This window comes from Bufo bufo, chromosome 6 (genome assembly GCF_905171765.1).
Source record: "Bufo bufo chromosome 6, aBufBuf1.1, whole genome shotgun sequence".
Lineage (NCBI taxonomy): Eukaryota > Metazoa > Chordata > Amphibia > Anura > Bufonidae > Bufo > Bufo bufo.
The window spans coordinates 20,341,808-20,360,077 of NC_053394.1; the positions used below are offsets into that span (position 1 = coordinate 20,341,808).

The 18,270-nt window shown below is 44.1% G+C and overlaps 1 protein-coding gene and 1 gene segment (V, D, J or C); both read left to right on the plus strand.

Annotated features, from left to right (window-relative positions):
* Positions 1 to 557: 557 nt before the first annotated feature.
* On the plus strand, positions 558 to 1,750 carry LOC121006038. The segment is given in 2 exon segments: positions 558 to 693; positions 872 to 1,750. Coding segments are annotated over 2 exon segments (399 nt in total).
* An 11,103-nt stretch (positions 1,751 to 12,853) lies between these two features.
* The window catches only part of LOC121006028 (M1-specific T cell receptor beta chain-like), a 961,123-nt gene continuing 955,706 nt past the window's right edge, over positions 12,854 to 18,270 (plus strand). Inside the window, exons 1-2 of one of the 2 annotated variants that reach the window (XM_040438919.1) lie at positions 12,854 to 12,997; positions 13,970 to 14,268. In XM_040438919.1, the coding sequence (XP_040294853.1) occupies positions 12,955 to 12,997; positions 13,970 to 14,268 (342 nt within the window). In that variant the 5' untranslated portion in view covers positions 12,854 to 12,954. The remainder of the gene's footprint in view (positions 12,998 to 13,969; positions 14,269 to 18,270) is intronic. The other variant, XM_040438920.1, reaches the window with a different exon arrangement.

Genomic DNA, 18,270 nt, shown 5'->3' on the forward strand with positions numbered 1-18,270 from the left:
AGGTCTCGGCATTCAAAGTGATTACAAAACTATGAAACACGTACTAGATGATACGCTAGGTGAAGGGCAACCTTGTACAAGCTGGACACATGGAGCATGTACTCTTTATTGAGGGTCCATAAGCATGACTAGGGGCAGGAAAATTCAGTCAAAACCTAGTGACTGACCATGATGGTGACACACTCTGGACTGTTGGTAGTCCGGCTGAGTAGATGACTCAAGTTTCAATCTTGAGACACAGACGACACGGCCAAATGAATATTATAAACTGACAGGTCGATAGACATTCAAATGAATGGTTTATATTTATTGTAGACCAGAAAATCCAATTATTATGGAACTGGTTTTATGGATATCTCCCTTCCTTCATGAACTGCCCATTTACTCTCCTTCCTACTGACTGCCTACAGTTTAGTTGAGAGGCCACAGGCTTTCCACTTCTAGCCATGGCCATGTCTTTTTCATCATCTCTGGGGGACGACTAAACATCTACAGGGGTGGAATTTCTAAAGAGGAAGTGACTCATATAGGCTTTATAATAAAGATGTGCAAAGTTTGCCAACTTTTTGTTAGTAAAGAGACACAAAGAACCTATTATAGATTCAAGACGGAGATGTGAATCTTACATTTCCTACTGGAAGGACTCAACCATGAGGCAAATCCTATTAATGCTCACCTTGAACCTTCTCAAATGTAAGAACTTGCACTAAACGTCTTCTTGAAGAAGACAGAGAAAGACTATGGAAGACAGGTGACGACGATAGAACTGGAGGCAGTTGAGATACATTGTAACACACTTACATGACTTACTCTTTAGTAATGTCCTGACCTTGACCGCCTTCATGGATATTTTCATTCTTTCTTCTTGCAGGTCTATGTCAGGAGGTGACGGTAACTCAAGACCAAAAACTTGTAGTACTAAAAGTCAACAAGTCCATACGTCTCCGTTGTGAACATAGTGACAAAACTGGAACTTTTACAATGCTCTGGTACCAGCAACTATCAGGGAAGGGTCTGGAGCTCATAGCCATGTCATCTTCTGTAAAGGACTCCACCATAGAAACAAAGTTCAAGGACATGTGGAGTCTGGAGCGCCCTGACGTTAAGGGATCCGTCCTCAAGCGTGATAAAGCAACCTCTCAGGACGCGGCTTTGTATTTCTGTGCATCCAGTGATCACAGCCACAAAAAGTTGAGCTGCAGCCAACATAAAACCTTTGCTGCATAGTATTTATGGCAAAGGAAACAGCGGAGAGAACAGACCTCTAGGGGGCGCTGTCTTTTCATAATTTAGTATGTACACTTTTATTTCCTGGAATCAACCCTTTAGGTTCCCATGTTCCAGTTCAAGTCAATGTCACTTTTTTGGGGCGTTGTATATTTTAATAGTTTGAGGCAACATTTTATATCTAAGCAGATGACCACCTACCACACAGCACTGTGCTTCTCCATGTATGAGAGAATGAGAGTAGTAGATCACAGAAGAGAACACAGCAAACGGGTGATTTTCACACATGCCACTTTGACAGAGATTTTGCTTCTCTTTTTCGTAGTTGTGAATTTTTATGCTTTTTTACAGCTAAATATTTTATTGATCAGATAAAGATCTACCGGTATATTTTTTTTAATTAGGTTTTTAAAGCATTTTCTTTCAGAAATGTTGCTGATTTTGTTTACATTTTCCATGTCCCTGTCTATATTTTTAAATAAAATCTTAAAACCATACAGCCTTTACTCTGACCCCTGGGCCTAAAATATGTCAAGACTTGAGACCAGCCACATGGGCCACAAATACAATGGACAGGGAGGGTCTCTATTGACTTCTATGGGAGAGTTTTCTAGGTATGGTCTTTGACCTGTGCAGAGGTCAGGAAGGAGTAGATACAACTGTGATGTCACCTATTGTGAATGGTGGATTCTGTGCTATCTTCTGTATGGAGAAGTGATATCTGTCATTGTGATGATAATGAGATGACTGCTGAAAAGGTAACTATTCAGAACATATTATTGGACCGAGTGACTAGTTTGAAAACTGCACGATTTTAGGATTTTTTTTTTTTTAAATATAGTGACATGGAAAAATAAAAATATAATCACGAGCAATTGTAAAAAAAAATGTTGACCATAAAAATGTGATTTAACCAATAGGCTGCTTTCTGATAAAACAATGCTTTTTAAAAACACTCCTGCAACAATACACTATTTTATGTCTAGTGTGCGGCCCGAGGGGCAGTGCATAACACCAGGACTGGGTCTTCAATTAGGCACTGGAGGGCAGGAGCCTAGAGGATGCTGCATGAGAGAGGCGTTTTGGAAAAAAAAATTTACATCCCCCCCCCCCCCCCGATGAGCAACCAGGTCATCCTGGGGGGATGGTTGTGCAGGAGCAATAGCGGCCAAAGAGGAGAGATCACCATGATTCTCCTCCAAGCAGCACCACCCAGTCCGTCAAGGAAGTAGGAGGAGGACTAGAGAAGAGCCGATCTTACTTGACTGCTGCCGCCAACATCTAAGCTAGCTCGCTTTGCCTCCCTCCAATCTCACCGTCCACTGTCAGTGCCCCCAGGCAGCGCTGTCCTGCTCGGCATATGGTGCCGGTTGCCACCGTCTGAACATTTCCCCTGGTGCCAGTTGCTGTGTGTGGTGAACAAGTGCACCAGAATCTTTTCCAGAAGTAAGCAGGGAGCAGGCTGGACAAGTCAGGGCCTCCCGCTCTCACAGGTCTGGGCAACCTAATAGTCACCGAAGTTTACAAAAATTCTATTCCGCTGCTTAGCCGAAATTCACTTCAGAATTACTTCATCACAAAGCGTAAGTAGTGGGCGCAATGACGGCGATTGCTTCCCCCCCCATCATTGAACCCCTCAGATGCCACGTTCATCGCTGATCTGAGATGAAAAATCTCTTGAATGGAGATTCCAGGCAAAACCTTGTGCGTTGCGTGATGACATCACAGCTCATGAGATTTCGCGCGGGATCTTCAATCAAGATGGCCACGGTGGACTCTTTGCGCTCAAATGGATAAGGTGAGTATTTTCTTTTTTTACCACCATTTATGGTTGAATACTTCAATTTGCTCAACCCTAATATCTACGCTGCCTGCACTTTCTTCAGCTCTTCTTTAGCCCCCGCGCTCAATGCCCTGGCCCCAGCTCCCCAAATGACCCTCTAAAGACCCCTGTAATCTGTTTGTGACCCCGATACATGCAGCCCCTGCACTCTGCTATCTAGTTCTCTCACGGTCCCCAATGTGTCTTCCCCTAACACCCTATCCCTTCTTATGTCACACTGATGTTAGACTCCCCAACCTTGAAGGTCACCCCAACTCTTCACCCCTGGTGCCATGAATTGCTCATCTTATCTAACTTCCTGTCTTCTGCTTCTCTCCCGCACCCAACCACCATATCTTGTATCCTGTACCCCAATATACGCCGTACCTGCCCCATATTACCCTGATATAGTATTATCATCACACCTCTTTACCCCATCATCCCCCCAATATGCCTCTCCCCTGTTATCTAACACCGTTTTATCAATCCAAACTCTAAATTTTGCAATCTCAACCCCCCCCCCATCGCTTCCTGCACCCCAATATATCTAACATCTGCCTCTGCTATCTACCTCCCCAATATACTCAAACTCCAAAACAGGTAACGCTAAGGCCTTATGCACACAACTGTAGTTTTGGTAATTGAGTTAGACTCTATAGGTACACCCAAAAAATGGGAATTAAAGGGTTTTCTGGGATTTCGAAGGGTCCCAGTGGAGGCAATCCCACCGAGAAAGCCCTTTCAGATGTCAGCTGCTCTGATGTCACCGCAGTGGTGGGTGGGGATGGAATAAAGATCTTCTGGAAGCCTCACATCCACTGCAATATCAGTAAATGTCCTAATAACCTAATGCTACCCGTTTCCATGCCACTTGTTTATGTAATGCATACACTGGATATAGGACTGATGTATTCAGCAGCGCTCTGCGGAGATCGGCATCTTCATTAAAGCTCACAATCTAAATTCCAATTTAGGAGGTTCTCCCATGATTAATGGAAAAATGAAAATCAGACATCATATAATGCATGACAATCTCTTTCTAACAAACCCAGAACCCGCCCTGTACCCGCACATCTCGGTTGCCAACCAGAATTTAATGCCAACATTTTTTACTGACAAATTGGAAAACCATAATGAATGATAAAGTTTATGATGAATACATGTCTATCGCTCAATATACTGATAAGTAATCATTACCAGCATTTACTGGGAGCTGTAAAATAAAGTTAACACAAAAATATTCCTATCAAGCCTCAAAAAACATCACAGATACAGGAAAAAAAGTTGCCTATTTTTACGGACTGTCCAGAAATTTCTGCACGGTTGGCAACCCTGCTTCACATTCATTGCTCAAATTGATCTGCCCGATTTATTTCAAGCTAGCAGCTCAGGGGTCGTGTCCTTTCTGCTGCAGCTCAGGGGTCATGTCCTTTCTGCTGCAGCTCAGGGGCCACGTCCTTTCTGCTGCAGCTCAGGGGTCATGTCCTTTCTTCTGCAGCTCAGGGGTCATGTCCTTTCTGCTGCAGCTCAGGGGTCGTGTCCTTTCAGCTGCAGCTCAGGGGTCAAGTACTTTCTGCTGCAGTGCAGGGGTCGTGTCCTTTCCGCTGCAGTTTAGGGGTCATGTCCTTTTTGCTGCAGCTCAGGGGTCGTGTCCTTTCTGCTGCAGTTTAGGGGTCATGTCCTTTCTGCTGCAGCTCAGGGGTCGTGTCCTTTCTGCTGCAGCTCAGGGGTCATGTCCTTTCTGCTGCAGCTCAGGGGTCATGTCCTTTCTGCTGCAGTTAAGGAGTCATGTCCTTTCTGCTGCAGCTAAGGGGTCGTGTCCTTTCTGCTGCAGCTCAGGGGTCATGTACTTTCTGCTGCAGCTCAGGGATCGTGTCCTTTCTGCTGCAGTTTAGGGGTCATGTCCTTTCTGCTGAAGCTCAGGGGTCGTGTCCTTTCTGCTGCAGCTCAGGGCTCATGTCCTTTCTGCTGCAGCTCAGGGGTCATGTCCTTTCTGCTGCAGCTCAGGGGTCATGTACTTTCTGCTGCAGCGCAGGTGTCGTGTCCTTTCTGCTGCAGTTTAGGGGTCATGTCCTTTCTGCTGCAGCTCAGGGGTCATGTCCTTTCTGCTGCAGCTCAGGGCTCATGTCCTTTCTGCTGCAGCTCAGGGGTCATGTACTTTCTGCTGCAGCTCAGGGGTCATGTCCTTTCTGCTGCAGCTCAGGGGTCATGTCCTTTCTGCTGCAGCTCAGGGGTCATGTCCTTTCTTCTGCAGCTCAGGGGTCATGTCCTTTCTGCTGCAGCTCAGGGGTCGTGTCCTTTCAGCTGCAGCTCAGGGGTCAAGTACTTTCTGCTGCAGTGCAGGGGTCGTGTCCTTTCTGCTGCAGTTTAGGGGTCATGTCCTTTTTGCTGCAGCTCAGGGGTCGTGTCCTTTCTGCTGCAGTTTAGGGGTCATGTCCTTTCTGCTGCAGCTCAGGGGTCGTGTCCTTTCTGCTGCAGCTCAGGGGTCATGTCCTTTCTGCTGCAGCTCAGGGGTCATGTCCTTTCTGCTGCAGTTAAGGAGTCATGTCCTTTCTGCTGCAGCTCAGGGGTCGTGTCCTTTCTGCTGCAGCTCAGGGGTCATGTACTTTCTGCTGCAGCTCAGGGATCGTGTCCTTTCTGCTGCAGTTTAGGGGTCATGTCCTTTCTGCTGAAGCTCAGGGGTCGTGTCCTTTCTGCTGCAGCTCAGGGCTCATGTCCTTTCTGCTGCAGCTCAGGGGTCATGTCCTTTCTGCTGCAGCTCAGGGGTCATGTACTTTCTGCTGCAGCGCAGGTGTCGTGTCCTTTCTGCTGCAGTTTAGGGGTCATGTCCTTTCTGCTGCAGCTCAGGGGTCATGTCCTTTCTGCTGCAGCTCAGGGCTCATGTCCTTTCTGCTGCAGCTCAGGGGTCATGTACTTTCTGCTGCAGCTCAGGGGTCATGTACTTTCTGCTGCAGCTCAGGGGTCATGTCCTTTCTGCTGCAGCTCAGGGCTCATGTCCTTTCTGCTGCAGCTCAGGGGTCATGTACTTTCTGCTGCAGCTCAGGGGTCATGTACTTTCTGCTGCAGCTCTCTCTCTATCACAGTTCAGGGGATGTTTCTATTTTACTGCAGATCTCTCCCTATCATTGCTCGGGGTGTGTTCTTTCTGCTGCAGCTCTCTCCAGGTACAGCAACTCTTAGGCTGGTTTTGCACGGGTGTTGCGGAAAAATATGTGGGTGCGTTGCGGGAACGAGCGCAACTGTGAGTGCCACTGGGGACAACACGTGCTGATAATATCTGTAAAGTGCTGCAGAGTATGTCAGCACTATATGAGTAAAATAAATACATTTTTTTAATGATTTTTCATAGAGGGTCCACACACATGGGGAACAGTTGCTTGAGGGTGTCGCCACACTCTTTAAAAAAAAAAAAAAAACACCATAAGGAGATTCATGCACTTTCTACAACCTTTTTTCGGAGTATTGTTTTTTGGGGCACACAATATTAAGCTTGCATTTTTCCTTTCAGACATTTTTTTCCTAAAGAGAAATCCCATACCAAGAAGTCCCCAGAGCACGCTGCGATTTTAAAGCACATCAAGGGCCAAAACAAACAAACAAAACAAAAACACTAAGAAACTCTCCAAAAATCTGTGTTTTAGGGTATTTGGGTATTTTATAATTTCCTATTGGCCAGCAGGTAACATCTGGACATTGTTTTTTTTTTTATAAAGAAAACAACAAAATGTAGTATTTTATATGAAAACCTATGAGAGAAACCATTCTAACAGCCTGGCACAGGATTGTGAGAAGGAGTAAAGAGGATAGAGAGGATCGGTGGAGTTCAAACACTTTAGAGATGGTTTTGTAATCTTTTCCAGCCTGACGAGCATCAACAACTCTTCTTCCGAGGTCCCCAGAAATCTAATTTGTTCGTGCAATGATACACTTCCACGAGCATATGCTGTGAAGATCAGACTTCGATAGATCGATAGGTCATCCCTCACACCTGATTGTCATCCCATTGATTGAAAACATCTGACTTTTATTTCACCACCAGATTATCTGCTAATCCTAAAGGTTCTCCTACTTTTACCACTCACAGACATGCTTTCAAACAGTCAGTGGTCATTCAGTGTTTGATCAGAATCACTGACCAAAACACTGAGGTGCGAACTTAGGCCTAAGGGCTCATGCACACGAACGTATTTTCTTTCCGTTTCCGTCCTGTTTTTTTTTTGCGGGCCGTATGCAGAACCATTTATTTTAATGGGCCCGCAAAAAAAACGGAAGTTACTCCATGTGCATTCCGTTTCCGAATTTAAGTTCCGCAAAAAAAGTAGAACATGTCCTATTATTGTCCGCATTACAGACAAGGACAGGGCTGTTCCGTTCCACAAAATACGGAATGCACACGGATGTCATCTGTATTTTTTGTGGATCCGCTTTTGACGGTCCGCAAAATACATACGATCGTGTGCATGAGCCCTAACTGTGCAAAGTGGCCTAAAGGAAGAATTGTTTTGATTTTTTTATGCATTTTTTGTGCTAATTGTGCAAATTGTGGGCCGCAATGCACGAACACCCACCGCGGGGCAGCCGCAGCAGACCGCGGACCCATTCACTTTATTGTATCTGTCAGATATGCTTTATGGCAGTCATGTGGGCCATAGACATAATGGTTAGAAGCTGACCCTATTTACTTCTATGGAAGAGTTTTCTGGACATGCTCTGTCAACTGTGCAGAGGTCATTGCACAAGGAAAGAATAGATAAGCTCTGACAATCACCTATTTTGAATAGGTGGATCCCTTCTTATCCATACGCAGAGGTGATATCGTTATAGGCACGATTAGAATGACAGACAAGCAGGTAACTGCAGTAAAATGATCTGTACAGACCAAGAAGTGACGCCTATTATTTGGCTTAGTGGCCAGTACAAAAACTGCAGGATTTTATGGTTTTTGTTTAAAGTGTAACTGTCATATTTCTTTTATTTGCTAGTTTATTAGAGATAGGCATGTATACCTGAGTTAGTCTGTCAATGATTGTCAAAAGATCTGTAATTACCTTATAATAGCAGCTTTCATTAATGTCCTCTGTCCCTTACCGCTGCTCCCTTAAAAGACCGTTGCTAGGGCTTGTCTGTCTTCCTTTTAGTATAAACAGAAGACAGAGGGGCGGTCCTTCACACTGCATGCCTGCATTAGGCTTCAGAGTGAGGAGGCGTGTCTCTCAGTAATCCAATCTGATTGGCTGGCAGGGAGCCGCTGGCTACAGCAAGTGTGTATGGGAAGTGAGGGAAAGCAGTTTTGGCCTCAGAGAACTGGCAGAGGAGCCATCTCGAGAAGATCCTCATATTGTAAATGTTTAAACAGCCGTAACTAAGGGAAAAACTCAAGGAAAACAGTGGTATGTGAAGAAACTAAAGATTGCTTTATGCAGAAAGCTGCTGCAGCAGTAACATATGCTAAAATGTTTTTTTTTTTTTATGAAAAGATGACGTTTACACTTAAAATATATTAAGATATTGACATGAGAAATTAAAAATAACATCACCAAAAATTCTTTAAAATATGTTAAGATTTTACCAAGAGGTCACTTTCTGACACGTTCCCTTTAATTATGTGAACATCGCTAGCAATGTAATGAAATCAATGATTATTCTACTGAGGCCTCATGCACACACGACCGTTCAGTTTTTTGCAGTCCGCAAACCGCGGATCCGGAAAAAACGGAAGCCGCCCGCGTGCCTTCCGCAATTTGCGGAACGGAAGGGGCGGCCCATTGTAGAAATGCCTATTCTTGTCCGCAAAACAGACAAGAATAGGACATGCTTTATTTTTTTTTGCGGGGCCACGGAACGGAGCAGCGGATGCGGACAGCACACGGAGTAGTGCTGTCCGCATCTTTTGCGGCCCCATTGAAGCGAACGGGTCCGCACCCGAGCCGTAAAAACTGCGGCTCAGATGCGGACCCGAAAAACGGTCGTGTGCATGAGGCCTAAGGCTCTGGAATTTATCATGTGCAATTGTGCATTTTTTTTTATTATGAAATTGCTCTAGTCGAGTATTATTATTACTAAGTGCAAAAATGTTACAAAGTCACAAAGTCTAGTAAACAAACAATGTGAGAGATGTAATCTAGAAGCAATAGACTTTACTGACCATTTAGGCCTCTTTCAGACGGGTGTTGTGGGAAAATGTGCTGGTTACATATTTATTGCATACCGCACTTTGCTCTAATTGTATACAATTTTTTAATGTGTCTGTTGGTGTGTCTAATAAACTTTATATATTTTTGATACGGATTTATTGTCGGATGTGCATTTATAGGGTGGTTCTGGCGACTCTCTCTTGGGTCAATATTGTTTAACGTTGTGGGAAAATGTGCGGGTGCTTTGCGGGAACACCCGCGATTTTTCCGCGCGAGCGCAAAACATTGTAATGCGTTTTGCACTCGCGTGAGAAAAATCGCGCATATGTTTGGTACCCAAACCCGAACTTCTTCACAGAAGTTCGGGCTTGGGATCGGTGTTCTGTAGATTGTATTATTTTCCCTTATAACATGGTTATAAGGGAAAATAATAGCATTCTGAATACAGAATGCATAGTAAAATAGCGCTGCAGGGGTTAAACATTTTTAAAAAAAATTTTAAATCACCGAGCCACAGCTGTGGTCTGTACAGTTACAGTGAGATATGAAGGTGGGAGGAGACGGGAAACATTAGACGTCCCTATAACTGACAAGCAAACGAGCAAAGCTTCATAATTACAAGATGAGATCACACTCCAGGTTTTGAGTAATTAATGGCTAATAAGATCTACAAAAATATAATAACATAAGGAAGATACCGTAATGAACCAAATCCTGCTTCTTGTGGGTTTGAATGTTATACCAGGGGAAGCCATTTTGGATTTATTTTTTATTATATTTTGCACTTATCTTTCTTTTATGTTGTATTTATTTTTGTTACAATTTTGTGATTTTATTATTATTATTATTTTTCTTCTCCTTCGGTCGGGAGCTTTAGCCTCATGACCCAGGCTAATTCCAAGCATGGAGGGATCCTAATGAGACCTTGTCCTCCATTATGGTCCTATACGGCTATATTTTACTATTAATGTTGCCGTTTTCCTGTATATATAAAATACAAAGTAAAAAAAGCTTTTGATTTTCTATAATCTGCAGGTTTGTCCCAAGTATTTCAAATATCCCAGGACCCAAAGCTTCTGATAAGGAAGACGGGAGAATCTGCAGAACTGTGGCCAAAATTGTGCCACAGTTCTGCTATAAAAATCTGTCTCAATGTAAGCCAAGCAATAGTTGGTGCAGAGTCAATGGAAAGTGTCCGTCCCTGCACCACATGTATCATCCAGCCTGAGCCCATATGGTAAGTCTGGTGCCGGTCTGGATGGCCGCTCTAAGCTTACATCATCTTTATGATTAGTACATTTTGGTAATTGTATGTGCACATACTGGCCCAGATTTACTATTACAATAGATGGTGTAAACTCCAAGTGTCCATCCAGACCGGCACTCGATATACAGTTGTGTTCAATATAATAGCAGTCAGACATCACTAACCTGATCAATCACCGTTTTTGGTAGAAATTATATTTCTACATGGCAAATAATTTACTAGCAGGTGTAGTAGAGTAATAGAAATCCAACAGACCCAACAGTCATGACATGCATGCTGCTGATTCTGTGTAATTCAATCACTAATTGAACGGGGCATGCTCAAAATAATAGCAGTGTGGAGTTCAATGAGTGAGGTCATTCATTCTTTGAAAAACAGGTGGCAATTATTGCCTTTATTTAAGGAAGGAAGGCAGCAAATGTTGTACCTGCTGGTTACAGTGCATTTCTCTCTGAAATTCTGAGGAAAATGGGTCATTCCAGACATTGTTGAGAAGAACAGCGTACCTTGATTAAAAAGTTGATTGGAGAGAGGAAAACATATAAAGAAGTGCAGAAAATGATAGGCTGCTCAGCTAAAATGATTGCAAATACTTTAAAATGTCAACCAAAAACTGAAAGACGTGGAAGAAAGCGAAAAACTACCATTCAAATGGATAGAAGAAAAGCCAAAATGGCAAGGACTCGGCCAACAATCAGCTCCAGGAAGATGGAAGAAGGTGTAAAGTTACCTGTGAGTACTGTTACAATCAGAAGACGCCGATGTGAAGCCGAGCGATCTGCAAGAAGCCCACGCAAAGTCCCACTGCTGGAAAAAAGACATGTGCGGAAGAGGTGACAATCTGCCAAAGAGCACATTGACGGCCTGAAGAGACAGACATTCTGTGGACTGATGAAAGTAAGGTTGTTCTTTTTGGGTCTAGTGGCCGGAGACAGTTTGTCAGACGACCCCCAAACACTGAATACAAGCCACAGGACACTGTGAAGACAGTGAAGCATGGTGGACAAGTAACATGATATGGGGATGTGTCTCATACTACGGTGTTGGGCCTATTTATCGCAGACCAGGGATCATGGATCAGTCTGAATCCATCAGAATACTGGAAGAGGTCATGCTGCCTTATACTGAAGAGGAAATGCCCTTGAGATGGGTGTTCCAACAAGACAACGACCCCAAACACAGCAGTAAACGTGCAACATCTTGGTTCCAGACCAACAAGATTGACGTTATGGAGCGGCCGGCCCAATCCCCGGATCTTAATCCAATAGAAAACTTGTGGGTGACATCAAAAATGCAGTTTCTGAGGTAAAACCAAGAAATAGAGAAGAACTGTGGAATGTCGTCCAATAATCCTGGGCTGGAATACCTGATCACAGGGGCAGAAGGTGGTGACTCCGAGCAGCACAGACGTCCAGCCGTTCTCAGAAACAGCGGTTGTACAACTGAGTATTAGTGAAGTGATTCAAAGGAAAGCAAAATCTTCAAACATTTCTCAGTTCATGTAGTGAGTGTTTGAGTTTGTAAAGAAGAATACAAACACTGCTATTTTTTTGAACAGTCTAATATTCACTTTTCTTCAATTTTTTTTTAGAGGAACAACACAAATTTGATATATTTTTCTTCATGTTTTGATTTGGAATAGAATGTGTAGTGTTCCCAATGCATTTGTGTGTATGGAAATAAAAGCTATTAGAAGGATTTTGAGCTTTATTCACTCTTTTAACACTGCTATTATTTTGAACACAACTGTGTATCACAGGGGCTCGGGCTGGATGATAAATCTGGTGCAGCGATGGACACTTTACCAGCTTTCTTTAAGATACATTTTAACACCATTATTGCGGCACAATTTTTTTTTTTTTGCAAAATGGTGCCTATTAGGCCCCTCCCATTTCCCATAAAGCCCTGCCCCTTTATTCTAAGACCAACCCCCTTTATGAGCATGGGGGGAAAAAAAGCCAAATTGCACAATTTTTTTTGACAGATTTGTGTCTCAAACACATCAGTAAATCCGGGCCAATGTCTTATTAGATATATACAGTGTTCCTCTCTCTTCAGGGTACTGACTGACCCCAGAAGCAGAGGTATACTGCCCTCTGGTGGACACAGCCATAACTGGATCCATCAGGGGGAAACTGGGACAGCAGAGGGTGACTGAAACAATCCATGTGGAGGTCGCGTTCTGATGTTTTATCCAGGACATGTTTTTGCCTCTTTTTACCTTTTTGACTGAATGATAAATCTACACATAGAGATACAGTGCCACGTATCACCGAGCCACGGCTGTGGTCTGTACAGTTACAGTGAGATATGAAGGTGGGAGGAGACGGGAAACATTAGACGTCCCTATAACTTACAAGCAAACGAGCAAAGCTTTATAATTAAATACAAGATCAGACTCCGGGCCTGAGGCATGAGGTTATTGCTACAGTATTATTATTGTTATTACTATTACTATTACTACATCCAACTGCTATCTATAAAGATATAACAGAGAGACGATAATGAACCCAATCCTGATACTTGTGGGTCTGCATGTTATACCGGGTGAGACAATGTATCATTATTTGTTTGTTTTTTTTTACTCTTTTTTATTATTCATACTTTGTACTTATTTTATTACACTTTAGTATTTATTATTAGAATGTCTTCTTCTTCTCTCTTTATTTTTCTTCTAATTATTTTTATAAGTATTATTTCTTCTCATTCAGATTTTTATTCATGGTTAGGGCTCGTTGACACAACCGCGTGAAGCCCGTGCCCGTATTGCGGACCGCATTGCGGGCACGGCACGGTCGTGTGAACAAGCCCTTGCGATGAGGTCAGGAGCATTAGCCCTATAGCTAAGGGCTACTTTCACACTAGCGTTGTTTAAAATCCGGCGTTCAATTCCGACACCGGAACTGCCCCCGCCGGATCCGGAAAAACGCGTGAAAACGGATTACATTTGAATCCTGATCAGGATTTTGATCACAATGAAAAAATGCATTGGAAATAAAACGGATCCGCCATTTATGGACTTTAACTTTTTTTTCCCCCATTTTTCGGGTTTAACATGCAAAAGCCGGATCCGGTTTGACGGAACACACGGCGTTAATGCAAGTCAATGGGAAAAAGGCCGGATCCGGCGTTCAGTCAAAGTGTTCAGGATTTTTGGCCGGAGGTAAAAATACAACATGCTACGGTTTTCTGAAAAGCCTGATCAGTCAAAAAGACTGAAGTGAAGACATCTTGTTGCATCCTGGACGGATTACTCTCCATTCAGAATGCATTGGGACAAAACTGATCAGTTATTTTCCGGTATAGAGCCCCTAGGACGGAACTCGGCGCCGGAAAAGAAAAACGCTAGTGTGAAAGTACCCTAATACTCACGGCCTTGGATATTCTGAGGTATGAAGGGATCCTGTATGGTCCTAACAAAACCCTTTCTTTCTAGTTATATTTTACTATAAAGTTGCCGTTTTCCTGGATATATAAAACACAAAGTAAGAAAAGCTTTCGATTTTCTATAATCTGCAGGTTTGTCCCAAGTATTTCAAATATCTCAGGACCCAAAGCTTCTGATAAGGAAGACGGGAGAATCGGCAGAACTGAGTTGTCAGCACAATGACGACACCTACTTTGCCATGTTCTGGTACCAACAGAAGCCTCATCAAGGTCTGAAGCTGATGGTCCACTCCACCGGTGCTGGTGACGGGAAGATGGAAGATGAATTCGATGCTTGGTCTCTGAACAGAACTGAAACCACAAAAGCTGCATTGACGCTGCTTCATCCTAAAGCCCAGGACTCTGCTGTGTATTTCTGCGCAGCCGTCAGACACAGACACATAAGGGAGTGCAGATGCAAGCATTGATCTTCATGGTGCATTCCAGATCTAGCCCATAGAGGGCGCCATTTAGTTAGATATTCTGGTAATATCCCAGACGGTGTAAGCTCCAGAGCTGTTCCTTGGTCATACAAAGTTGGTCAACTGATCTTGTATGAAGAACAAGTACCGGTACATTGATAATTCTGCTTTAATTCAAGTGCAATAGGTTTGTACATCGGGGAGTTAATATGCATCGCCCGACCTTACTGCATAGATTAGCAGAGTTGACAATATTCAATACAGAGGCAGCCAGGAAAATAATATGTATCGTCCAGTGTACATTGGAGCCGTCAGGGAATACACCGACAGAAGGATCTGAAGACCTGTGAGCAGACAACTCAGGTCTCACAAATATAACCTTCTACAGTAAATGAGGGAAAAATGGGGAGGACACGGTTAAATAACACAAAAATCCCATTTCATAGTAAATCCGCATGAGGGTCATCCAAGAGGAGAAGTGGGGTGACTCGTGGAACGGGCCCCCTGGAAGGTTAAATGTAGTTTTCTGGCAGTCTGATCCTTTCTTCGTGGTAATAACCATTGATTTTATTATTTTATTATACCAGACAGGGTAAAAATATAGGGGCTCATTTATTAACCAGAAATACGCCTAAATTAGGCATATTTATGGCGCTGATTGTGGCGCAAAGGTCCTTTGAGCCGCAATCTGCGGCTTCACCCTGCTCACGCCAGTGGGCATGGCAATAGCCGGCGGCAGGCCTGTCCCACCTGTCGTTTACCTGTTTTAGGCGTAGAAACCGGTCTTAATGTAAGACAGCTACGAAGCGGCCGAGGATCAGCCGAACGCCGAACTTCATCGCTTCGGCGGATCCACCGCCAGCGCAGGAGCTTATTAGGACTGGCGTCTAAGACACCGGTCTTAATAAATGTGCTCCATAGTTTAAAAAATGCGTGAAAATAAGAGTCAATGCATGGAGTGAAAGGGTTAACAAGATTCACCGATTGTCACAAATGAATAAAAAAGTGAAATGATCTGATAATAAATGGACAGCGGTGATTAACACAAGCATGGAAAACATGAATACACAATGAAAGAATGAAGCAAAGAAGGAAGGACAAGAGGAAGAGGAAAATAGGAATGGAGGGAGAGAAGAAGGAAGGAAGGAAGGGTTAGGCCTCTTTCAGACGGGCGTTGCGGGAAAAGGTGCGGGTGCGTTACGGGAACACCCGCGATTCTTCCGCACGAGTGCAAAACATTGTAATGCGTTTTGCACTCGCGTGAGAAAAATCACGCATGTTTGGTACCCAAACCCGAACTTCTTCACAGAAGTTCAGGCTTGGGATCGGTGTTCTGTAGATTGTATTATTTCCTCTTATAACATGGTTATAAGGGAAATAATAGCATTCTGAATACAGAATACATAGTAAAACAGCGCTGGAGGGGTTAAAAAAATAAATAAAAATAATTTAACTCACCTTAATCCACTTGATCGCGCTGCCCAGCTTCTCGTGTGTCTCCTTTGCTGAACAGGACCTGTGGTGAGCATTCATTACAGGTAAAGGACCTGTGGTGACGTCACTCCGGTCATCACATGATCCATCACCATGGTAAAAGATCATGTGATGGATCATGTGATGACCGGAGTGACGTCACCACAGGTCCTTTACCTGTAATTAATGCTCACCAGAGGTCCTGTTCAGCAAAGGAGACACAAGGAGATGCCGGGCTACGCGATCAAGTGGACTAAGGTGAGTTAATTTTTATTTTATTTTTTTTTAACCCCTCCAGCGCTATTGTACTATGCATTCTGTATTCAGAATGCTATTATTTTCCCTTATAACCATGTTATAAGGGAAAATAATAATGATCGGGTCTCCATCCCGATCGTCTCCTAGCAACTGTGCGTGAAAATCGCACCGCATCCGCACTTGCTTGCGGATGCTTGCGATTTTCACGCAACCTCATTCACTTCTATGGGGTCTGCGTTACGTGAAAAACGCACAAAGAGGAGCATGCTGCGATTTTCACGCAATGCACAAGTGATGCGTGAAAATCACCGCTCATGTGAACAGCCCCATAGAAATGAATGGGTCCTGATTCAGTGCAGGTGCAATGCGTTCACCTCACGCATCGCATCCGCGCGGAATACTCGCCCGTGTGAAAGGGGCCTTAGGGGGGAAGGAAGATAGGAACTGAGGGAGGAAGCAAAGAAGAAAGGCAGGAAGGAATGGAGGAAGAGGGATGTAGGAATGTAGGGAAGGAAGGAAGTAAAGAAAGAAGGAAGGAGGAAGGAAGATAGGAAATCCGCAAGGGGGGAAGAAAGGAAGTAATGAAGGATGGAAGGAAAGAAGGAAGGACGATAGAAACTGAGAGAGGAATGAAGGATGGAAGGGGTATAACATAGGAAGAAAAGACAGAGAAAGGCTACATGCACATGACCGTATGTGTTTTGCGGTCCGCAAATTGTGGATCGGCAAAAAAAAATACGGATGACATCCATATGCCATCCGTTTTTTTTTTTTTGCAGATCCATTGTAACAATGCTTAAAACGGACAAGAATAGGAGAAGTTCTATTTTTTTTTTGCGGGGCTAGGGAACGGACATACTGATGCGAACGGCACACGGTGTGCTGTCCTCATTTTTTGCGGACCCATTGAAATGAATGGGTCCGCATCCTATCCGCCAAAAAAAAAACGGAATGGACACGGAAACAAACAACGTTCGCGTGCATGTAGCCAAAGAAATGAAGAAAGATCGGAAAGGAGGGAGGAATGAATGAAGGAAGGAGAAATTAGGGAATTTTAGAAAGCCCCTTTAAGAAAAGTCTGGATTCAAGGTTTTATTATTGCAGACTTAACGCTCGGAGCGATCTATAAATAATTACAAATAGGGGGAAAATATGAAAGGGGCAAATATTATGCGTAAGGTTTCCTTCGCACATTGCGGTCTGAGGAGTCGATGCGGTTCCGCAGTACAGATGACAGAGCCCTTCTCCAGAAATGGCGTCTCTCGGAGAGATTGGGCCTCATTTACCAAAACTGTCTCACAGGAGAACTCTCTTAGTCGCCCATAGCAACCAGAGTTCACCTTTCATTTCTTAAAGTGCTCTGAGCTCTGCTTGGTTGCTATGGGCGACTAAGACAGTTTTGATAAATGAGGCCCAATATCTTCATGACATGGCATCCAGGAGGGATCAGAGTGGGAGCCACTGCCAGATGGGGGGCACATGGACGGTGGCCCTCTTAGGAGTTAGGCACAGACCCATTGATTTCTATGGGGCCGCCAAAAACGGAAAGAGCAGATGGCCCCCCGGGCAGCCAGTTACAGAACATGCCCGGTCCTTGTCCATTTTGCGGACAGGAATAAGCATTTCTACAATGAGGGCTGAGGAAAACGCAGGATGGCGGTATCCGTATTTTGCGGATTTGCAGTTTGCGCACCTCTGGATGGATACGGTCGTGTGCAGGACGCCTTACACGTGACCCGTGACACTTGTTACAGATGTTGATTTGGGGTTGAGGAGCTTCAAGTCGTCCGACGCGCCCCCGATACTTCTGTGGTTTGATGAGCGAGGGGAATAACGGAAGGAGTTCTGCAGAGGGAGGGAGCAGGAGACGCGGGCACGGCTATGTGCGGTGGGCAGCGAGAAACCAAACATAGACCAACCATAACACCTCGGATATGGGGGGGGGGGTTCAGTTTAGAAACGAGAGTCACATTTCTTTCAGGGCTTTTCTACCAGATGCTCCTGGCAAGTCTCCAAGGTAAGGGTTAATAATCTAGCGGTCCCATAGTTCCATGATGAGGGGACGTAAACTTTCTTAAAGGGCTAAAATACATTTTTAGGGCAACTAAAACGAAACGTTCTGCAGATTTTGAAGATCTCTGCTTGCTGTCAGCGATTGGGAATATTGCATAGACCAAATCCATCACACATTTGGGGGGGGGGGGGGGGGGTTTGATACAATGACATCCAGTCCAGTCTGTA